The 25,741-nt window shown below is 44.0% G+C and overlaps 1 protein-coding gene across 1 annotated transcript in view; it reads left to right on the top strand.

Moving 5' to 3' along the window:
- Nucleotides 1–25,741, top strand: part of LOC148430778 (lysosome-associated membrane glycoprotein 1-like) — a 55,032-nt gene that overhangs the window by 13,412 nt on the left and 15,879 nt on the right. The window contains exons 2-4 of the mRNA XM_088466475.1: nt 8,481–8,962; nt 10,049–10,159; nt 10,320–10,374. Coding sequence (XP_088322601.1) covers nt 8,481–8,962; nt 10,049–10,159; nt 10,320–10,374 — 648 coding nt within the window. The remainder of the gene's footprint in view (nt 1–8,480; nt 8,963–10,048; nt 10,160–10,319; nt 10,375–25,741) is intronic.

Raw genomic sequence — 25,741 nt, 5'->3', positions numbered from 1 at the left:
ACTTGGTGGTGCAGAATTTTCTGAAAAGCGACAGGGGCGTGCAGGAGACGCTTTGGGTGGCCCGAAAAATTTCTGGCCACTTTCGCCATTCAGCGACTGCGTGCCGAAGACTGGAGCGCCAGCAAACACTCTTGAACCTGCCCCGCCATCACCTGAAGCAAGAGGTTGTGACGCGGTGGAACTCAACCCTCTATATGCTTCAGAGGATGGAGGAGCAGCAAAAGGCCATACAAGCCTATACATCCACCTATGACATAGGCAAAGGAGGGGGTATGCACCTGACTCAAGCGCAGTGGAGAATGATTTCCGTGTTGTGCAAGGTTCTCCAGCCCTTCGAACTTGCCACACGTGAAGTCAGTTCAGACACAGCCAGCTTGAGTCAGGTCATTCCCCTCATCAGGCTTTTGCAGAAGCAGCTGGAGAAAGTGAAGGAGGAGCTAAGACGGAGCGATTCCGCTCGGCATGTGGGACTTGTGGATGAAGCCCTTCATTCGCTTTGCCAGGATTCCAGGGTGGTCAATCTGTTGAAATCAGACCACTACATTTTGGCCACCGTGCTTGATCCTAGGTTTAAAGCCTATGTGGTGTCTCTCTTTCCGGCCGACACAAGCCTGCAGAGGTGCAAAGACCTGCTGGTGAACACACTGTCAGCTGAAGCGGAACGTGACACGTCAACGGCTCCTTCTTCATTTTCTCCCGCAACTGGGGCTGCCAGGAAAAAACTTAGGTATCCTAAGCAACCCGCTGGCGGTGATGCAGGGCAGGCAGGACCAAGTTTGGACATCTGGTCCGGACTGAAGGACCTGGCAACAATTTCTGACATGTCTACTGTCACTGCATATGATACTGTCACCATTGACAGAATGGTGGAGGATTACATCGGTGACAGCATCCAAGTAGGCATGTCAGACAGTCCATACCTGTACTGGCAGGAAAAAGAGGCAATTTGGAGGCCCCTGTACAAGCTGGCTCTATTTTACCTGAGTTGCCCCCCCTCCAGTGTGTACTCCGAAAGAGTGTTTAGTGCAGCCGGGAACCTTGTCAGCGAAAGGCGTAGGAGGTTGCTTCCACAGAATGTGGAGAAGATGATGTTCATCAAAATGAATTATCAGCTCTTCCAGGGAGACCAGCCTCCAGAAGGTACAGAGGGACCTGTGGTGGTGGATTCAAGTGGGGACGAGTTAATACTTTGTGAGGATGAGGATGTACACACTGAAGAGGGTGAGGAATCGGTGGATGAGGAGGATGAGGATGACATCTTGCCTCCGTAGAGCCAGTTTGTGCAGGGACACATTAATTGCCAGCTTGTTTTGTTGGGGCCCAAACGAACCAATCATTTCAGCCACAGTTGTGTGGCAGACCCTGGCGCTGAAATGATTGATTTGTTAAAGTGTGCATGTCCTGTTTATACAACATAAGGGTGGGTGGGAGGGCCCAAGGACAATTCCATCTTGCACTTCTTTTTTTTCTTTGCATTATGTACAGTTTGGGGCCTAGTTTTTCTAACTGCCATCCTGTCTGCCACTGCAGTGTCACTCCTAGATGGGTCACGTGTTTGTGCCGCCCACTCGTGTCGCTTAGCATAGTCATCCAGCTACCTCGGTGCAACCTTTTGGACATGAAAACACTATTGTGAGGTGTGAGGTGTTCAGAATAGACTGGAAATGAGTGGAAATTAAGGTTATTGAGGTTAATAATAGCATAGGAGCAGAGAAACCAACAAATTCTGTGATTTTAGCTGTTTTTATGCTTTTTAAAAAAAAAATACAGATCCAAAACACAAAACCCAGAACCCAAAACACGGAAGGGTGGTTTTGGCAAAACCAATCCAGATCCAAAACACGAAGAAAGATCCAGATCCAAAACCAAAACACAAAACACGAAAAGTGGCCGGTGCACACCCCTAATATATACCCCCATATATTACACTCACTGATGTCACAGCCTCCCCCTATCTCACTATATACCTCTACTATATAATACAGGGTCTCCATCACATCTCCTCTATCACACTGCTCCTCTATCATACTATACTAAGTACATATATACCCCATATATTACACTCACTGATGTCACAGCCTCCCCCTATCACTATATTCCTCTACTATATAATACAGGGTCTCCATCACATCTCCTCTATCACACTGCTCCTCTATCATACTATACTAGGTATATATATACCCCCATATATTACACTCACTGATGTCACAGCCCTCCCCCTATCTCACTATATACCTCTACTATATAATACAGGGTCTCCATCATATCTCCTCTATCACACTGCTCCTCTATCATACTATACTAGGTACATATATACCCCATATATTACACTCACTGATGTCACAGCCCTCCCCCTATCTCACTATATACCTCTACTATATAACACAGGGACTCCATCACATCTCCTCTATCACACTGCTCCTCTATCATACTATACTAGGTACATATATACCCCTTATATTACACTCACTGATGTCACAGCCCTCCCCCTATCACAATATACCTCTACTATATAATACAGGGTCTCCATCACATCTCCTCTATCACACTGCTCCTCTATCATACTATACTAGGTACATATATACCCCATATATTACACTCACTGATGTCACAGCCCTCCCCCTATCTCACTATATACCTCTACTATATAATACAGGGTCTCCATCACATCTCCTCTATCACACTGCTCCTCTATCATACTATACTAGGTACATATATACCCCATATATTACACTCACTGATGTCACAGCCCTCCCCCTATCACTATATACATCTACTATATAATACAGGGTCTCCATCATATCTCCTCTATCACACTGCTCCTCTATCATACTATACTAGGTACATATATACCCCATATATTACACTCACTGATGTCACAGCCCTCCCCCTATCTCACTATATACCTCTACTATATAATACAGGATCTCCATCACATCTCCTCTATCACACTGCTCCTCTATCATACTATACTAGGTACATATATACCCCATATATTACAGTCACTGATATCACAGCCCTCCCCCTATCTCACTATATACCTCTACTATATAATACAGGGTCTCCATCACATCTCCTCTATCACACTGCTCCTCTATCATACTATACTAAGTACATATATACCCCATATATTACACTCACTGATGTCACAGCCTCCCCCTATCACTATATTCCTCTACTATATAATACAGGGTCTCCATCACATCTCCTCTATCACACTGCTCCTCTATCATACTATACTAGGTATATATATACCCCCATATATTACACTCACTGATGTCACAGCCCTCCCCCTATCTCACTATATACCTCTACTATATAATACAGGGTCTCCATCATATCTCCTCTATCACACTGCTCCTCTATCATACTATACTAGGTACATATATACCCCATATATTACACTCACTGATGTCACAGCCCTCCCCCTATCTCACTATATACCTCTACTATATAATACAGGGACTCCATCACATCTCCTCTATCACACTGCTCCTCTATCATACTATACTAGGTACATATATACCCCTTATATTACACTCACTGATGTCACAGCCCTCCCCCTATCACAATATACCTCTACTATATAATACAGGGTCTCCATCACATCTCCTCTATCACACTGCTCCTCTATCATACTATACTAGGTACATATATACCCCATATATTACACTCACTGATGTCACAGCCTCCCCCTATATCACTATATACCTCTACTATATAATACAGGGTCTCCATCACATCTCCTCTATCACACTGCTCCTCTATCATACTATACTAGGTACATATATACCCCATATATTACACTCACTGATGTCACAGACCTCCCCCCTATCTCACTATATACATCTACTATATAATACAGGGTCTCCATCATATCTCCTCTATCACACTGCTCCTCTATCATACTATACTAGGTACATATATACCCCATATATTACACTCACTGATGTCACAGCCTCCCCCTATCATTATATACCTCTACTATATAATACAGGGTCTCCATCACATCTCCTCTATCACACTGCTCCTCTATCATACTATACTAGGTACATATATACCCCATATATTACACTCACTGATGTCACAGCCTCCCCCTATGTCACTATATACCTCTACTATATAATACAGGATCTCCATCACATCTCCTCTATCACACTGCTCCTCTATCATACTATACTAGGTACATATATACCCCCATATATTACACTCACTGATATCACAGCCCTCCCCCTATCTCACTATATACCTCTACTATATAATACAGGGTCTCCATCACATCTCCTCTATCACACTGCTCCTCTATCATACTATACTAGGTACATATATACCCCATATATTACACTCACTGATGTCACAGCCCTCCCCCTATCACTATATACCTCTACTATATAATACAGGGTCTCCATCACATCTCCTCTATCACACTGCTCCTCTATTATACTATACTAGGTACATATATACCCCCATATATTACACTCACTGATGTCACAAGCCCTCCCCCTATCTCACTATATACCCTCTAGCTATATAATACAGGGTCTCCATCACATCTCCTCTATCACACTGCTCCTCTATCATACTATACTAGGTACATATATACCCCATATATTACACTCACTGATGTCACAGACCTCCCCCTATCTCACTATATACCTCTACTATATAATACAGGGTCTCCATCACATCTCCTCTATCACACTGCTCCTCTATCATAGTATCCTAAGTACATATATACCCCCCATATATTACAGTCACTGATGTCACAGCCCTCCCCCTATATCACTGTATACCTCTACTATATAATACAGGGGTCTCCATCACATCTCCTCTATCACACTGCTCCTCTATCATACTATACTAGGTACATATATACCCCATATATTACACTCACTGATGTCACAGCCCTCCCCCTATCACTATATACCTCTACTATATAATACAGGGTCTCCATCACATCTCCTCTATCACACTGCTCCTCTATCATACTATACTAGGTACATATATACCCCATATATTACACTCACTGATGTCACAGACCTCCCCCTATCTCACTATATACCTCTACTATATAATACAGGGTCTCCATCACATCTCCTCTATCACACTGCTCCTCTATCATACTATACTAGGTACATATATACCCCCATATATTACAGTCACTGATGTCACAGCCTCCCCCTATCTCACTATATACCTCTACTATATAATACAGGGTCTCCATCACATCTCCTCTATCACACTGCTCCTCTATCATACTATACTAGGTACATATATACCCCCATATATTACACTCACTGATGTCACAGACCTCCCCCTATCTCACTATATACCTCTACTATATAATACAGGGTCTCCATCACATCTCTACTATCACACTGCCCATCCTACAAGGCTCTGTCCTACTTCTGGTTTCAGATGTGATCCTGGAAGAGTCCTTTCTCTATAAATGAAGGGTGTAGTATAATTTGTTGACATGTATGTAATGTTGACAGTGACCACATGACATTCATAATCACTGATTATGAACACTGATGAAATGTCGACATGATTAGAATGTTGACAAGAACGTCCCTGATGAACCAGTGGTGACATACCTGATTTGACACATATGGCATCTCTAGCAATGTTTTCCAGGTCCGGCGGTTAGCTGATGAGGACTCCACTACTTTTGGCAGTCGGTATGACTTTTACCCTAGTGTGACCGGATGACCTCTCTTGCCGGCTGATCATGGATTTGGTTTTGATCTCCACTGGATCTTTGGGTATCAGGGATTCCCTCTTACCGCCTGTTACTGGCTCCGCCCCCTGCACCTTGGACGTGTAACTTTGCTGCCACCATCAAACTCCTTCAATCGGCGTTTGAAACCACTTACTGCTGTGTATGCATCGAGTAGCTGCAGCCACACCTCGACTGATACTCCCTGATCCCTCGCAATGGACCAGGCTCTGCACGGTTGCTGGCAGAGGGCTTGAGCTTGGAGACACTAGGCTCAATCCAGAATAGCCGGCGAACGGAATATGTTTGGCGCAAATTCTGTTGTCGCTGGGCTCTGATGCAGTCGTTGTAAAGGCAAGATGTTTATTGCTCAATGGTCTTACAAAAAGACTCTTCCCTCAGCTAAAGGGGGTCGGCATACAAAGATGTTACAGCTGTCCTTGATGTTCAAAAAGAAACACACATACAGGGCTTACAGGCCCTTCTTTTACCCTACTCCAATACACATTACCACAGTCCGCCCTCTGGTTTTCAACCAATCAGCTTAAGTGCATGTGCTGTCCACATACATGTTGAACATTGTCCCCTATGGACAGTGAGGAGTGGTCACTCCCATGTGTCTGAGCCCACCTGGTGTTTTAGTCGCCACCCAGGAATCGGCTCGTCTAGGGTTGGGGGAACCTGCCATGTCTGCCTGAATCTGAGCTCCAGAGGTCAGCAACCAAGGCCCCTGGGCATGGATTCCTGGCCACGGAGTGGAAGCTCTTTTGGAGCTCCCCGAAAATACTTAGCTGGCTGCATTAGCCAGCCATCCCTTTACCTTCTCATGCCACTTTCAGGCTGGGGGATCCAGCAGCCCACCAAGAGCTCCGGATCCCCGCAGTGGTAATTTTCCCCTCACCCCTCCTCCTCATACCTAACCCTCACCCTAGTGCCTAACCCTCCTATCCCACAGCCTAATCCTAACCCTCCCCATAGTGCCTAACCCTCACCCCTCCTCCTCATACCTAACCCTCACCCCTCCTCCTCATACCTAACCCTCACCCCTCCTCAAATCTAACCCTCACCCCTCCTCATACCTAACCCTCACCCTAATGCCTAACCCTCCACCTAGTACCTTACCCTAACCCTCCCATCCCAAAGCCTAATCCTCCCCATAGCGCCTAACCCTGCCCTCCCGTAGCCTAATCCTCCACCTAGTGCCTTACCCTAACCCTCCTATCTCACAGCCTAATCCTAACCCTCCACCTAGTGCCTAACCCTAACCCTCCTATCCCACAGCCTAATCCTAACCCTCTCCATAGTGCAAAACCCTGCCCTCCCGTAGCCTAACCCTCCACCTAGTGCCTTACCCTGCCGTCCCGTAGCCTTACCCTCCACCTAGTGCCTTACCCTAACCCTCCTATCCCACAGCCTAATCCTAACCCTCCCCATAGTGCCTTACCCTGCCCTCCCGTAGCCTAATCCTCCACCTAGTTCCTTACCCTAACCCTCCTATCCTACAGCTAATCCTAACCCTCCCCACAGTGCCTAACCCTGCCCTCCCGTAGCCTAACCCTCCCCATAGTGCCTAACCCTGCCCTCCCGTAGCCTAACCCTCCACCTAGTGCCTTACGCTAACCCTCCCATCCTACAGCCTAATCTTAACCTTCCCCAGTGCCTAACCCTGCCCTCCCGTAGCCTTACCCTCCACCTAGTACCTTACCCTAACCCTCCTATCCTACAGCTAATCCTAACCCTCCCCATAGTGCCTAACCTTCCACCTAGTGCCTTACCCTAACCCTCCTATCCCACAGCCTAATCCTAATTCTCCCCATAGTGCCTTACCCTGCTCTCCCATAGCCTAACCCTCCACCTAGTACCTTACCCTAACCCTCCTATCCCACAGCCTAATCCTAATTCTCCCCATAGTGCCTTACCCTGCTCTCCCGTAGCCTAACCCTCCACCTAGTGCCTAACCCTAACCCTACTATCCCACAGCCTAATCCTGACCCTCCCCATAGTGCCCAACCCTGCCCTGTCGTAGCCTAACCCTCCCCATCGTGCCCAACCCTGCCCTGCCGTTGCTTAACCCTCCACCTAGTGCCTAACCCTAACTCTCCTGTTCCACAGCCTAACCTAACTCTCACACTAGTGCCTAGCCCTCCCCTCCCATACCCTTACCCTATCCCTTACCCCAGAGATGGGGAACCTTTTTTCTGCCGAGGGCAATTTTGACATATATAACATGTTCGCGGGTCCTGTGTAGGCCACGCCCCTTCTGTGTGATGCCACATAGGGCGGGGGAACAATCGCCGGTGATTACAGCAATGCCCGGAGCATCCTGAGGATGCTCCAGGGAGCTGTAAGGGCAGCGGTGTGACCGTCTGATGCATCCTAAGGACGCTCCAGGCAGCACTGCTGCATAGATTCTGGCTGCAGGGGGACATTACAGGCACCCTGCTAGCCAGGTGAGGCTAGCGGAAAAAAGCTCAGAGGGTCAGACCAAATGATTCCGGGGGTCTTATATGGCCCCCTGGGCCTGAGGTTCCCCATCCCTGCCTTACACTAATGCCTGACCCTAGCCCTCCCCACTATTGCTAACCCTAACCGTCCCCTCCAATAACCTAACCCTCCCCCTATTTCCTAACCGGTTTATCGCGGATGGTGAGAGGCCGCAGTGTGGATGAGCGCAAGCTCTGATCCTGGCGCACAGATTCTCGCTCCCGTAATCCGTTCATCTGCGTCATGTAACTGTCTTCTTCTTATGCTTGTATTACAGCGTGTGCTGGTAACTATGTGACCCCAGACCCGGCGTCTACGCAAAGCACCACAACTCCACAGTGCATCCAATGTCCTAAAAAGACTACAACACATCACAGCACTCTACATACTAACCACACCACAACACCGTACACAACCCAACATACTAACCACACCACAACACCCTACACCACTCTACATACTAACCATACCACAACACCGTACACAACCCAACATACTAACCACACTACACTACACACAACCCAACATACTAACCACACTACACCGCACACAACCCAACATACTAACCACACTACACCACACGCAACCCAACATACTAACCACACGACTCCGCACCATACCACAAATCCTCACACAACACAACATCCCACCACAACGCCCCCATCCTATGAGTACTTTGTGAATGGCACATCGGGAGTCTGCCTGAGAATAAGGGCGTCCTTCAAGATAAAGGTCAATGGGACGAAGGAGATGGAAGAGGTGAGTTACCTTCCGAGATGTCCCCAGACAGTCCTATTGCAGGAGCAATAATGCAGCCAGGGTGGGTAATCTACCCAGAGACCCCCCCATGTAAATCACCCATCGTACTGTATCTCTAATAGTGGAAACAGGAACCAGCAGCAGTTATTAGAGGATTGTATATTATAGCAGTTACTGGTGGATTATATATTACACTAGTTATTAGAGGATTGTATATTATAGCAGTTACTGGTGGATTATATATTACACTAGGTATTAGAGGATTGTATATTATAGCAGTTACTGGTGGATTATATATTACACTAGGTATTAGAGGATTGTATATTATAGCAGTTACTGGTGGATTATATATTACACTAGTTATTAGAGTATTATACTGCAGTCAGTAGTAATAGGAGTAGATATACTTATGATCCTTGGTAAAGGGACCTGCCTCTCTGCAGAAGGGATGACTCCCGTGCACAGCTCGCGGACCCTGGGCTTACACAGCACCCCCATGGGTGCTCGCTGCACGCCATCGCATCACGCCAACAGCCTTCACGCCCTACCTCCATTTAAGCTTCACTCTGTACGTTCTGGCTTAAGTGGCCTTCGAAAATGGAAGTGCTTGCATGCCAGCCAAGTGTTGCAGTGTGCATGCGCTGATCACGCCGCCCGTGCAGATACCAGGCCACCGACCACCCCTCCCGCGATGGCGTAGTCGCAGGTACATGTATGTCACACAGCATTGCAGGCATAGGGGATACAATCATTGTTAGCCCACAATAAAACGATATATCGATATCATGCAGCAGTGACCCTATAGAAAGTCTCTTGTTGGAGACAAGTCCATCTGGTCACTGACTGAAGACTTTATATATATCCTTTATTTTGGGGAACAGCCGATTAGGCAGCACCCCCGAGAACCTCTATAGAAATGACCATGGGACAGTTCTGCTCATGAAAACGGATTTATTATATCGATGCGTATGTACACCGTGTGAGGCAGCGATGCTTACCACTGTGCAGCACCCCCCAATTGTTGCCTTGAAGTTACACGCTGCCATATTGCGCTCTAACCCCCCGGCATCTCTTGTTGTGTTACAGATTGTGATCCCGGCACCGCCCAGCACAAAGGCCTCTGGGAACTGTTCCGCACAGCAAGCGCGGCTGACTCTCACCTTCCCCAGAGGACACCTCAGCCTGACGTTCAGACAGGTACTGAGGGGTTAGGGGGGAGGACAGGGGGGGGGAAGAATATCGGTCAGGACGTTACTATGGGAGGACATGACACATCAGAGGTTGGGTTATCGCTGTTAGGAAGGAAACTGACGTTTTCTTCTGGAAGAAACTTTCTACACTTTTCCTCAATTTGCAGAATGAGACGGAGAAGAACTTCTACCTGGGAGCGGTGAATATAACGCTGGACATGGGTAATACACCTGCTGTAGTAGCCATCTACTGTATGTGTCTCTGATCCTATGACGGAAGCTTGTGTCCATACACAGGCATCAGTAGTTATCCCCTCAGTAACCCACGCTAGGCTCACAGCTATTACTTCTGGCTCTGCACCAGGCACATGATAATGGGTCCTCATATACTCATATGACAATCCCCCCCCCCCCCCCTCTGCAGTCACTTTCTTCCTGTTCCCCCTCTGCCAACCCCTCCACTGGCACCGAATACCCTGCAGTGTCCAATGCTAACTCACCACCCTCACCTGCTAAGCTCTTATCCTCCCTAAGCTCCTCTCCCTTCTGCACCCTACAGACAGCCCTGTGACCGCTGCCTCAAATCTGCTCTGATCACCCCCCTCGCTGCCACCTCCAAGACTTCTCCTGTGCTGCTCCTGACCTGTGGAACTCTCTCCCCCACTCTCCACTTTCATGTTTCACACACTTCCTCAATACTCACTTATTCTCTAAAGGATACCACTGCCTGATCCCTATCCCTCCTCCACACCCTCCTTGTGTCACTCCCTTGTACTACCGCTAAAACAATGTAAGCTCTTGCCAGCAGGGCCCTTCGTCCTCTTTTCTTCCTCCATCCCTCATTTACAGCTTGATTCCTACCCTTACCTGGGTCCTTCTTCCATTACTTCTCACTATACTTGTATTTTGTGATTCTGCTTGCACTATGTGGTAGCATTATGGCACACTGCACTTGGCACTTGCCAACTCTCCCTTATTGTCAGGGAGAAGTAGCCAGATAGGGCTGGAGGGATCCGAAAGGATCCCTTTTCGTGACCCAGGACTCCTTCCCGTTGGAGAGGAGCGAGTAGCATGCGCACTCGCCATCTCAAAATACAATCAAGCTCCGAAAATATTGTATTATCGGAGCTTGATGAATTCTGTCCCCATACTAGTGTATTGTTACTCTGTGTACTAATCCTATATGTGCTCAGTATTGTTACTCTGTACTAATCCTATGTGTGCTCAGTATTGTTACTCTGTGTTCTAGTCCGATCTGTGCCCAGCATTGCTACTCTCTGAGTACTAGTATTATCTGTGTCCAGTATTGTTACTCTGTGCCCGAGTCCTATATGTACTCAGTATTGTTACTCTGTGTACTAATCCTATACGTGCTCAGTATTGTTACTCTGTGTACTAATCCTATGTGTGCTCAGTATTGTTACTCTGTGTTCTAGTCCGATCTGTGCCCAGCATTGCTACTCTCTGAGTACTAGTATTATCTGTGTCCAGTATTGTTACTCTGTGTACTAATCCTATATGTGCTCAGTATTGTTAATCTGTACTAATCAGCTATGCTAACTAGTCCTGTATTTACTGTGTATTATTACTCTGTGTACTAGTATTATCTGTGTCCAGTATTGTTACTCTCTGTACCAGTCCTATATGTGCTTAGTATCGTTACTCTGTGCACAAGTCCTATATGTGCTCAGTATTGTTACTCTGTGAACTAATCCTATATGTGCTCAGTATTGTTACTTTCTGTACCAGTCCTATATGTGCTTAGTATTGTTACTCTCTGTACCAGTCCTATATGTGCTCAGTATTGTTACTCTGTGTACTAATCCTATGTGCTCAGTATTGTTACTCTGTGCACTAGTCCTATATGTGATCAATATTGTTACTCTGTGTACTAATCCTATGTGCTCAGTATTTTTACTCCGTGCACTAGTTCTATATGTGCTCAGTATTGTTACTCTGTGTACTAGTTCTATATGTGCTCAGTATTGTTACTCTGTGTACTAGTTCTATATGTGCTCAGTATTGTTACTCTGTGTACTAGTTCTATATGTGCATAGAATTGTTACTCTCTGTACCAGTCCTATATGTGCTTAGTATTGTTACTCTGTGCACTAGTCCTATATGTGCTTAGTATTATTACTCTGTGCACGAGTCCTATATGTGCTCAGTATTGTTACTCTGTGCACTAGTCCTATATGTGCTTAGTATTGTTACTCTCTGTACCAGTCCTATATGTGCTCAGTATTGTTACTCTGTGTACTAATCCTATGTGCTCAGTATTGTTACTCTGTGCACTAGTCCTATATGTGATCAATATTGTTACTCTGTGTACTAATCCTATGTGCTCAGTATTTTTACTCCGTGTACTAGTTCTATATGTGCTCAGTATTGTTACTCTCTGTACTAGTTCTATATGTGCTCAGTATTGTTACTCTGTGTACTAGTTCTATATGTGCATAGAATTGTTACTCTCTGTACCAGTCCTATATGTGCTTAGTATTGTTACTCTGTGCACTAGTCCTATATGTGCTTAGTATTGTTACTCTGTGCACTAGTCCTATATGTGATCAATATTGTTACTCTGTGTACTAATCCTATACGTACTCAGTATTGTTACTATGTGTACTAGTCCGATCAGTGCCCAGCATTGCTACTCTTTGTGTACTAGTATTATCTGTGACCCGTATTGTTACTCTGTGTACTAGTCTTATATGTGCTTAAAATTGTTACTCTCTGTACCAGTCCTATATGTGCTCAGTATTGTTACTCTGTCTACTAATCCTATGTGCTCAGTATTGTTACTCTGTGCACTAGTCCTATATGTGATCAATATTGTTACTCTGTGTACTAAATCTATGTGCTCAGTATTTTTACTCCGTGTACTAGTTCTATATGTGCTCAGTATTGTTACTCTGTGTACTAGTTCTATATGTGCTCAGTATTGTTACTCTGTGTACTAGTTCTATATGTGCATAGAATTGTTACTCTCTGTACCAGTCCTATATGTGCTTAGTATTGTTACTCTGTGCACTAGTCCTATATATGCTTAGTATTGTTACTCTGTGCACTAGTCCTATATGTGATCAATATTGTTACTCTTTGTATTAATCCTATATGTGCCCAGCATTGCTACTCTTTGTGTACTAGTATTATCTGTGACCAGTATTGTTACTCTGTGTACTAGTTCTATATGTGCTTAGTACTGTTACTCTGTGCACGAGTCCTATATGTGCTCAGTATTGTTACTCTGTGTACTAATCCTATATGTGCTTAGTATTGTTACTCTGTGCACTAGTCCTATATGTGCTTAGTATTGTTACTCTGTGCACTAGTCCTATATGTGCTTAGTATTGTTACTCTGTGCACTAGTCCTATATGTGCTTAGTATTGTTACTCTTTGTATTAATCCTATATGTGCTCAGTATTGTTACTCTGTGTACTAGTCCGAACTGTGCCCAGTATTGCTACTCTTTGTGTACTAGTATTCTCTGTGACCAGTATTGTTACTCTGTGGGCCTGATTCAGACCTGCTCGCGAGCGCTGAGCGTTAGCCAAGTGCGCATGTGCACGAGGGAGCCGTGCACGAGACCCGCATAGCGATGGTGAGTGACAGCACGCCCCCTTTGGTGGGCGTGCCGCGGGCATTGCTGGCCAGATGGAGGCGTTCCCATGGGAACGCCTACCATCTGGGGCCGGCCCCACTGACATCACTAGTGATGTCAGTGGGAGTGGTTTTGGCTCTGATAGAGCCAAAAGCACTCCAGGGCTTGCGGCAACGAGACCCTACCACAAGGGTTTCGTCACAAGCCCAATGGTCGCGATGGTCTTGACCATCGCGACCATCTTTTTGGCCGCTCGCTATAGCTGTGGGTGGTCACCCACAGCTATGCGAGCGACCAGGAGGCTACTCTAAATTTCAGAGGGAGGGAACTGATTCAGAGCCAGCGCTCTGAAAGAGCGTCCGGCTCTGAATCATGCCCAGTGTACTAGTTCTATATGTGCTCAGTATTGTTACTCTGTGTACTAGTTCTATATGTGCTCAGTATTGTTACTCTGTGTACTAGTTCTATATGTGCTTAGAATTGTTACTCTCTGTACCAGTCCTATATGTGCTTAGTATTGTTACCCTGTGCACTAGTCCTATATGTGCTCAGTATTGTTACTCTGTGTACTAATCCTATATGTGCTCAGTATTGTTACTCTGTGTACTAATCCTATATGTGCTCAGTATTGTTACTGTGTACTAGTCCGATCTGTGCCCAGTATTGCTACTCTTTGTGTACTAGTATTATCTGTGACAAGTATTGTTACTCCGTGTACTAGTTCTATATGTGCTCAGTATTGTTACTCTGTGTACTAGTTCTATATGTGCTCAGTATTGTTACTCTGTGTACTAGTTCTATATGTGCTTAGTATTGTTACTCTGTGCGCTAGTCCTATCTGTGCTTAGTATTGTTACTCTGTGTACTAGTCCTATCTGTGCTCAGTATTGTTACTCTGTGCACTAGTTCTATATGTGCTTAGTATTGTTACTCTGTGCGCTAGTCCTATCTGTGCTTAGTATTGTTACTCTGTGCGCTAGTCCTATCTGTGCTCAGTATTGTTACTCTGTGCACTAGTATTATCTGTGACCAGTATTGTTACTCTGTGTACTAGTTCTATATGTGCTTAGTATTGTTACTCTGTGCGCTAGTCCTATCTGTGCTTAGTATTGTTACTCTGTGCGCTAGTCCTATCTGTGCTCAGTATTGTTACTCTGTGCACTAGTTCTATATGTGCTCAGTATTGTTACTCTGTGTACTAGTTCTATATGTGCTCAGTATTGTTACTCTGTGTACTAGTTCTATATGTGCTTAGTATTGTTACTCTGTGCGCTAGTCCTATCTGTGCTTAGTATTGTTACTCTGTGTACTAGTCCTATCTGTGCTCAGTATTGTTACTCTGTGTACTAGTTCTATATGTGCTTAGTATTGTTACTCTGTGCGCTAGTCCTATCTGTGCTCAGTATTGTTACTCTCTGTACCAGTCCTATATGTGCTTAGCATTGTTACTGAGGCCCTGATTCAGAGCCGGACGCTGTGAAAGAGTGCTTGCTCTGAATCAAGGCGTTTTTTTTTTTGTGCGGCCTCCTGGCCGTTCGCATAGCTGTGGGTGACCACCCACAGCTATAGTGAAAGGCCATGATGATGGTCGCAATTGTCAAGACCATCGTGATCATTGGGCTTGCGACGAGACCCTTGTGGTAGGGTCTTGTGGTCGCAAGCCCCAGAGAGATTTCGGCTCTAACAGAGCCAGAATCTCTCCACTGACATCACTTGTGATATCAGTGGGGCCGCCCCCAAATGGGAGGCGTTCTCATGGGAACGCCTCCGTTTAGGCAGCCACCCCCCCGGCCCGCCCATCAAAGGGGACAAGCTGTCACTCAACATCGACAGCTCGCCCCCTTTGGTGCGAGACCTGGAGCGACGGAGTGCCCGTCGCCAGCCGGGTCTCGCGCATGCGCACGACGGAGCCAGCTCCGTCTTACGCTGTGGGCCACCATCGACCCGGTTGAGAGCGTTCAGCGCTTGCGACCAGGTCTGAATCAGGTCCACTGTGCTCTAGTCCTATATGTGCTTAGTATTGTTACTCTGTGCACGAGTCCTATATGTGCTTAGTATTGTTACTCTGTGCACGAGTCCTATATGTGCTTAGTATTGATACTCTGTGCACGAGTCCTATATGTGCTTAGAATTGTTACTCTGTGCACTAGTCCTATATGTGCTCAGTATTGTTACTCTGTGTACTAGTTCTATATGTGCTTAGAATTGTTACTCTGCACTAGTTCTATATGTGCTTAGAATTGTTTCTCTGCACTAGTTCTATATGTGCTCAGTATTGTTACTCTGTGTACTAGTTCTATATGTGCTCAGTATTGTTACTCTGTGTACTAGTTATATATGTGCTTAGAAGTGTTACTCTGTGCCCGAGTCCTATATGTCCTCAGTATTGTTACTTCGTGTACTAGTTCTATATGTGCTCAGTATTGTTACTCTGTGTACTAGTTATATATGTGCTTAGAAGTGTTATTCTGTGCCCAAGTCCTATATGTGCTCAGTATTGTTACTCTGTGTACTAGTTCTATATGTAATTAGAATTGTTACTCTGCACTAGTTCTATTTGTGCTTAGAATTGTTACTCAGCACTAGTTCTATATGTGCTCAGTATTGTTCCTCTGTGTACTAGTTATATATGTGCTTAGAAGTGTTACTCTGTGCCCGAGTCCTATATGTGCTCAGTATTGTTACTTCGTGTACTAGTTCTATATGTGCTCAGTATTGTTACTCTGTGCACAAGTCCTATATGTGCTCAGTATTGTTACCCTGTGTACTAGTCCTATATGTGCTCAGTATTGTTACCCTGTGTACTAGTCCTATATGTGCTCAGTATTGTTACTCTGTGCACAAGTCCTATATGTGCTCAGTATTGTTACTCTGCACGAGTTCTATATGTGCTCAGTATTGTTACTCTGTGTACTAGTTATATATGTGCTCAGTATTGTTACTCTGTGTACTAGTTATATATGTGCTCAGTATTGTTACTCTCGATGAGTCCTATATGTGCTCAGTATTGTTACTCTGCACGAGTTCTATATGTGCTCAGTAATGTTACTCTGTGTACTAGTTCTATATGTAATTAGAATTGTTACTCTGCACTATTTCTATATGTGCTTTGAATTGTTACTCTGCACTAGTTCTATATGTGCTCAGTATTGTTACTCTGTGTACTAGTTATATATGTGCTTAGAAGTGTTACTCTGTGCCCGAGTCCTATATGTGCTCAGTATTGTTACTTCGTGTACTAGTTCTGTATGTGCTCAGTATTGTTACTCTGTGCACAAGTCCTATATGTGCTCAGTATTGTTACCCTGTGTACTAGTCCTATCTGTGCTCAGTATTGTTACTCTGTGCACTAGTATTATCTGTGACCAGTATTGTTACTCTGTGTACTAGTTCTATATGTGCTTAGTATTGTTACTCTGTGCGCTAGTCCTATCTGTGCTTAGTATTGCTACTCTGTGTACTAGTCCTGAATTTACTGTGTATAATTTCTCTGTGTACTAGTATTATCTGTGTCCAGTATTGTTACTCTGTGCCCGACTCCTATATGTACTCAGTATTTTTACTCCATGTACTAGTTCTATATGTGCTCAGTATTGTTACTCTGTGTACTAGTTCTATATGTGCTCAGTATTGTTACTCTGTGTACTAGTTCTATATGTGCTTAGAATTGTTACTCTCTGTACCAGTCCTATATGTGCTTAGTATTGTTACCCTGTGCACTAGTCCTATATGTGCTCAGTATTGTTACTCTGTGTACTAATCCTATATGTGCTCAGTATTGTTACTCTGTGTACTAATCCTATATGTGCTCAGTATTGTTACTGTGTACTAGTCCGATCTGTGCCCAGTATTGCTACTCTTTGTGTACTAGTATTATCTGTGACCAGTATTATTACTCCGTGTACTAGTTCTATATGTGCTCAGTATTGTTACTCTGTGTACTAGTTCTATATGTGCTCAGTATTGTTACTCTGTGTACTAGTTCTATATGTGCTTAGTATTGTTACTCTGTGTACTAGTCCTATCTGTGCTTAGTATTGTTACTCTGTGCCCGAGTCCTATATGTGCTCAGTATTGTTACTTCGTGTACTAGTTCTGTATTTGCTCAGTATTGTTACTCTGTGCACAAGTCCTATATGTGCTCAGTATTGTTACCCTGTGTACTAGTCCTATCTGTGCTCAGTATTGTTACTCTGTGCACTAGTATTATCTGTGACCAGTATTGTTACTCTGTGTACTAGTTCTATATGTGCTTAGTATTGTTACTCTGTGCGCTAGTCCTATCTGTGCTCAGTATTGTTACTCTCTGTACCAGTCCTATATGTGCTTAGCATTGTTACTGAGGCCCTGATTCAGAGCCGGACGCTGTGAAAAGAGCGCTCGCTCTGAATCAAGGCGTTTTTTTTTTTTGTGCGGCCTCCTGGCCGTTCGCATAGCTGTGGGTGACCACCCACAGCTATAGTGAAAGGCCATGATGATGGTTGCAATTGTCAAGACCATCGTGATCATTGGGCTTGCGACGAGACCCTTGTGGTAGGGTCTTGTGGTCGCAAGCCCCAGAGAGATTTCGGCTCTAACAGAGCCAGAATCTCTCCACTGACATCACTTGTGATATCAGTGGGGCCGCCCCCAAACGGGAGGCGTTCTCATGGGAACGCCTCCGTTTAGGCAGCCACCCCCCGGCCCGCCCATCAAAGGGGACAAGCTGTCACTCAACATCGACAGCTCGCCCCCTTTGGTGCGAGACCTGGAGCGACGGAGTGCCCGTCGCCAGCCGGGTCTCGCGCATGCGCACGACGGAGCCAGCTCCGTCTTACGCTGTGGGCCACCATCGACCCGGTTGAGAGCGTTCAGCGCTTGCGACCAGGTCTGAATCAGGTCCTCTGTGCTCTAGTCCTATATGTGCTTAGTATTGTTACTCTGTGCACGAGTCCTATATGTGCTTAGTATTGTTACTCTGTGCACGAGTCCTATATGTGCTTAGTATTGATACTCTGTGCACGAGTCCTATATGTGCTTAGAATTGTTACTCTGTGCACTAGTCCTATATGTGCTTAGTATTGTTACTCTGTGCACTAGTTCTATATGTGCTTAGGTTTGTTACTCTGTGCACTAGTCCTATATGTGCTCAGTATTGTTACTCTGTGCACAAGTCCTATATGTGCTCAGTATTGTTACTCTGCACGAGTTCTATATGTGCTCAGTATTGTTACTATGTGTACTAGTTATATATGTGCTCAGTATTGTTACTCTGCACGAGTTCTATATGTGCTCAGTATTGTTACTCTGTGTACTAGTTCTATATGTAATTAGAATTGTTACTCTGCACTAGTTCTATATGTGCTTAGAATTGTTACTCTGCACTAGTTCTATATGTGCTCAGTATTGCTACTCTGTGTACTAGTTATATATGTGCTTAGAAGTGTTACTCTGTGCACTAGTATTATCTGTGACCAGTATTGTTACTCTGTGTACTAGTTCTATATGTGCTTAGTATTGTTACTCTGTGCGCTAGTCCTATCTGTGCTTAGTATTGTTACTCTGTGTGCTAGTCCTATCTGTGCTCAGTATTGTTACTCTGTGCACTAGTTCTGTATGTGCTCAGTATTGTTACTCTGTGTACTAGTTCTATATGTGCTCAGTATTGTTACTCTCTGTACTAGTTCTATATGTGCTCAGTATTGTTACTCTGTGTACTAGTTCTATATGTGCATAGAATTGTTACTCTCTGTACCAGTCCTATATGTGCTTAGTATTGTTACTCTGTGCACTAGTCCTATATGTGCTTAGTATTGTTACTCTGTGCACTAGTCCTATATGTGATCAATATTGTTACTCTGTGTACTAATCCTATACGTACTCAGTATTGTTACTATGTGTACTAGTCCGATCAGTGCCCAGCATTGCTACTCTTTGTGTACTAGTATTATCTGTGACCCGTATTGTTACTCTGTGTACTAGTCTTATATGTGCTTAGTATTGTTACTCTCTGTACCAGTCCTTTATGTGCTCAGTATTGTTACTCTGTCTACTAATCCTATGTGCTCAGTATTGTTACTCTGTGCACTAGTCCTATATGTGATCAATATTGTTACTCTGTGTACTAATCCTATGTGCTCAGTATTTTTACTCCGTGTACTAGTTCTATATGTGCTCAGTATTGTTACTCTGTGTACTAGTTCTATATGTGCTCAGTATTGTTACTCTGTGTACTAGTTCTATATGTGCATAGAATTGTTACTCTCTGTACCAGTCCTATATGTGCTTAGTATTGTTACTCTGTGCACTAGTCCTATATATGCTTAGTATTGTTACTCTGTGCACTAGTCCTATATGTGATCAATATTGTTACTCTGTGTACTAATCCTATACATACTCAGTATTGTTACTATGTGTACTAGTCCGATCAGTGCCCAGCATTGCTACTCTTTGTATACTAGTATTATCTGTGACCAGTATTGTTACTCTGTGTACTAGTTCTATATGTGCTTAGTACTGTTACTCTGTGCACGAGTCCTATATGTGCTCAGTATTGTTACTCTGTGTACTAATCCTATATGTGCTTAGTATTGTTACTCTGTGCACTAGTCCTATATGTGCTTAGTATTGTTACTCTGTGCACTAGTCCTATATGTGCTTAGTATTGTTACTCTGTGCACTAGTCCTATATGTGCTTAGTATTGTTACTCTTTGTATTAATCCTATATGTGCTCAGTATTGTTACTCTGTGTACTAGTCCGAACTGTGCCCAGTATTGCTACTCTTTGTGTACTAGTATTCTCTGTGACCAGTATTGTTACTCTGTGGGCCTGATTCAGACCTGCTCGCGAGCGCTGAGCGTTAGCCAAGTGCGCATGTGCACGAGGGAGCCGTGCACGAGACCCGCATAGCGATGGTGAGTGACAGCACGCCCCCTTTTGTTGGGCGTGCCTCGGGCATTGCTGGCCAGATGGAGGCGTTCCCATGGGAACGCCTACCATCTGGGGCCGGCCCCACTGACATCACTAGTGATGTCAGTGGGAGTGGTTTTGGCTCTGATAGAGCCAAAAGCACTCCAGGGCTTGCGGCAACGAGACCGTACCACAAAGGTTTCGTCGCAAGCCCAATGGTCGCGATGGTCTTGACCATCGCGACCATCTTTTTGGCCGCTCGCTATAGCTGTGGGTGGTCACCCACAGTTATGCGAGCGACCAGGAGGCTACTCTAAATTTCAGAGGGAGGGAACTGATTCAGAGCCAGCGCTCTGAAAGAGCGTCCGGCTCTGAATCATGCCCAGTGTACTAGTTCTATATGTGCTTAGTATTGTTACTCTGTGTACTAGTCCTGAATTTACTGTGTATAATTTCTCTGTGTACTAGTATTATCTGTGTCCAGTATTGTTACTCTGTGCCCGAGTCCTATATGTACTCAGTATTTTTACTCCGTGTACTAGTTCTATATGTGCTCAGTATTGTTACTCTGTGTACTAGTTCTATATGTGCTCAGTATTGTTACTCTGTGTACTAGTTCTATATGTGCTTAGAATTGTTACTCTCTGTACCAGTCCTATATGTGCTTAGTATTGTTACCCTGTGCACTAGTCCTATATGTGCTCAGTATTGTTACTCTGTGTACTAATCCTATATGTGCTCAGTATTGTTACTCTGTGTACTAATCCTATATGTGCTCAGTATTGTTACTGTGTACTAGTCCGATCTGTGCCCAGTATTGCTACTCTTTGTGTACTAGTATTATCTGTGACAAGTATTGTTACTCCGTGTACTAGTTCTATATGTGCTCAGTATTGTTACTCTGTGTACTAGTTCTATATGTGCTCAGTATTGTTACTCTGTGTACTAGTTCTATATGTGCTTAGTATTGTTACTCTGTGCGCTAGTCCTATCTGTGCTTAGTATTGTTACTCTGTGTACTAGTCCTATCTGTGCTCAGTATTGTTACTCTGTGCACTAGTTCTATATGTGCTTAGTATTGTTACTCTGTGCGCTAGTCCTATCTGTGCTTAGTATTGTTACTCTGTGCGCTAGTCCTATCTGTGCTCAGTATTGTTACTCTGTGCACTAGTATTATCTGTGACCAGTATTGTTACTCTGTGTACTAGTTCTATATGTTCTTAGTATTGTTACTCTGTGCGCTAGTCCTATCTGTGCTTAGTATTGTTACTCTGTGCGCTAGTCCTATCTGTGCTCAGTATAGTTACTCTGTGCACTAGTTCTATATGTGCTCAGTATTGTTACTCTGTGTACTAGTTCTATATGTGCTCAGTATTGTTACTCTGTGTACTAGTTCTATATGTGCTTAGTATTGTTACTCTGTGCACTAGTCCTATCTGTGCTTAGTATTGTTACTCTGTGTACTAGTCCTATCTGTGCTCAGTATTGTTACTCTGTGTACTAGTTCTATATGTGCTTAGTATTGTTACTCTGTGCGCTAGTCCTATCTGTGCTCAGTATTGTTACTCTCTGTACCAGTCCTATATGTGCTTAGCATTGTTACTGAGGCCCTGATTCAGAGCCGGACGCTGTGAAAGAGTGCTTGCTCTGAATCAAGGCGTTTTTTTTTTTGTGCGGCCTCCTGGCCGTTCGCATAGCTGTGGGTGACCACCCACAGCTATAGTGAAAGGCCATGATGATGGTCGCAATTGTCAAGACCATTGTGATCATTGGGCTTGCGACGAGACCCTTGTGGTAGGGTCTTGTGGTCGCAAGCCCCAGAGAGATTTCGGCTCTAACAGAGCCAGAATCTCTCCACTGACCATCACTTGTGATATCAGTGGGGCCGCCCCCAAATGGGAGGCGTTCTCATGGGAACGCCTCCGTTTAGGCAGCCACCCCCCCGGCCCGCCCATCAAAGGGGACAAGCTGTCACTCAACATCGACAGCTCGCCCCCTTTGGTGCGAGACCTGGAGCGACGGAGTGCCCGTCGCCAGCCGGGTCTCGCGCATGCGCACGACGGAGCCAGCTCCGTCTTACGCTGTGGGCCACCATCGACCCGGTTGAGAGCGTTCAGCGCTTGCGACCAGGTCTGAATCATGTCCACTGTGCTCTAGTCCTATATGTGCTTAGTATTGTTACTCTGTGCACGAGTCCTATATGTGCTTAGTATTGTTACTCTGTGCACGAGTCCTATATGTGCTTAGTATTGATACTCTGTGCACGAGTCCTATATGTGCTTAGAATTGTTACTCTGTGCACTAGTCCTATATGTGCTCAGTATTGTTACTCTGTGTACTAGTTCTATATGTGCTTAGAATTGTTACTCTGCACTAGTTCTATATGTGCTTAGAATTGTTACTCTGCACTAGTTCTATATGTGCTCAGTATTGTTACTCTGTGTACTAGTTCTATATGTGCTCAGTATTGTTACTCTGTGTACTAGTTATATATGTGCTTAGAAGTGTTACTCTGTGCCCGAGTCCTATATGTCCTCAGTATTGTTACTTCGTGTACTAGTTCTATATGTGCTCAGTATTGTTACTCTGTGTACTAGTTATATATGTGCTTAGAAGTGTTATTCTGTGCCCAAGTCCTATATGTGCTCAGTATTGTTACTCTGTGTACTAGTTCTATATGTAATTAGAATTGTTACTCTGCACTAGTTCTATATGTGCTTAGAATTGTTACTCAGCACTAGTTCTATATGTGCTCAGTATTGTTCCTCTGTGTACTAGTTATATATGTGCTTAGAAGTGTTACTCTGTGCCCGAGTCCTATATGTGCTCAGTATTGTTACTTCGTGTACTAGTTCTATATGTGCTCAGTATTGTTACTCTGTGCACAAGTCCTATATGTGCTCAGTATTGTTACCCTGTGTACTAGTCCTATATGTGCTCAGTATTGTTACCCTGTGTACTAGTCCTATATGTGCTCAGTATTGTTACTCTGTGCACAAGTCCTATATGTGCTCAGTATTGTTACTCTGCACGAGTTCTATATGTGCTCAGTATTGTTACTCTGTGTACTAGTTATATATGTGCTCAGTATTGTTACTCTGTGTACTAGTTATATATGTGCTCAGTATTGTTACTCTCGATGAGTCCTATATGTGCTCAGTATTGTTACTCTGCACGAGTTCTATATGTGCTCAGTAATGTTACTCTGTGTACTAGTTCTATATGTAATTAGAATTGTTACTCTGCACTAGTTCTATATGTGCTTTGAATTGTTACTCTGCACTAGTTCTATATGTGCTCAGTATTGTTACTCTGTGTACTAGTTATATATGTGCTTAGAAGTGTTACTCTGTGCCCGAGTCCTATATGTGCTCAGTATTGTTACTTCGTGTACTAGTTCTGTATGTGCTCAGTATTGTTACTCTGTGCACAAGTCCTATATGTGCTCAGTATTGTTACCCTGTGTACTAGTCCTATCTGTGCTCAGTATTGTTACTCTGTGCACTAGTATTATCTGTGACCAGTATTGTTACTCTGTGTACTAGTTCTATATGTGCTTAGTATTGTTACTCTGTGCGCTAGTCCTATCTGTGCTTAGTATTGTTACTCTGTGCGCTAGTCCTATCTGTGCTTAGTATTGTTACTCTGTGTACTAGTCCTGAATTTACTGTGTATAATTTCTCTGTGTACTAGTATTATCTGTGTCCAGTATTGTTACTCTGTGCCCGACTCCTATATGTACTCAGTATTGTTACTTCGTGTACTAGTCCTATATGTGCTCAGTATTGTTACTCTGTGCACAAGTCCTATATGTGCTCAGTATTGTTACTCTGCACGAGTTCTATATGTGCTCAGTATTGTTACTCTGTGTACTAGTTATATATGTGCTCAGTATTGTTACTCTGTGTACTAGTTATATATGTGCTCAGTATTGTTACTCTCGATGAGTCCTATATGTGCTCAGTATTGTTACTCTGCACGAGTTCTATATGTGCTCAGTAATGTTACTCTGTGTACTAGTTCTATATGTAATTAGAATTGTTACTCTGCACTATTTCTATATGTGCTTTGAATTGTTACTCTGCACTAGTTCTATATGTGCTCAGTATTGTTACTCTGTGTACTAGTTATATATGTGCTTAGAAGTGTTACTCTGTGCCCGAGTCCTATATGTGCTCAGTATTGTTACTTCGTGTACTAGTTCTGTATGTGCTCAGTATTGTTACTCTGTGCACAAGTCCTATATGTGCTCAGTATTGTTACCCTGTGTACTAGTCCTATCTGTGCTCAGTATTGTTACTCTGTGCACTAGTATTATCTGTGACCAGTATTGTTACTCTGTGTACTAGTTCTATATGTGCTTAGTATTGTTACTCTGTGCGCTAGTCCTATCTGTGCTTAGTATTGCTACTCTGTGTACTAGTCCTGAATTTACTGTGTATAATTTCTCTGTGTACTAGTATTATCTGTGTCCAGTATTGTTACTCTGTGCCCGACTCCTATATGTACTCAGTATTTTTACTCCATGTACTAGTTCTATATGTGCTCAGTATTGTTACTCTGTGTACTAGTTCTATATGTGCTCAGTATTGTTACTCTGTGTACTAGTTCTATATGTGCTTAGAATTGTTACTCTCTGTACCAGTCCTATATGTGCTTAGTATTGTTACCCTGTGCACTAGTCCTATATGTGCTCAGTATTGTTACTCTGTGTACTAATCCTATATGTGCTCAGTATTGTTACTCTGTGTACTAATCCTATATGTGCTCAGTATTGTTACTGTGTACTAGTCCGATCTGTGCCCAGTATTGCTACTCTTTGTGTACTAGTATTATCTGTGACCAGTATTATTACTCCGTGTACTAGTTCTATATGTGCTCAGTATTGTTACTCTGTGTACTAGTTCTATATGTGCTCAGTATTGTTACTCTGTGTACTAGTTCTATATGTGCTTAGTATTGTTACTCTGTGTACTAGTCCTATCTGTGCTTAGTATTGTTACTCTGTGCCCGAGTCCTATATGTGCTCAGTATTGTTACTTCGTGTACTAGTTCTGTATTTGCTCAGTATTGTTACTCTGTGCACAAGTCCTATAT

This window comes from Taudactylus pleione, unplaced genomic scaffold (assembly GCF_031769625.1).
Source record: "Taudactylus pleione unplaced genomic scaffold, aTauple2 ptg003193l, whole genome shotgun sequence".
Taxonomy (NCBI): domain Eukaryota; kingdom Metazoa; phylum Chordata; class Amphibia; order Anura; family Myobatrachidae; genus Taudactylus; species Taudactylus pleione.
The sequence above is the reverse complement of the archived record's forward strand: the minus strand, read 5'-3'. Positions and strand labels throughout refer to the sequence as shown.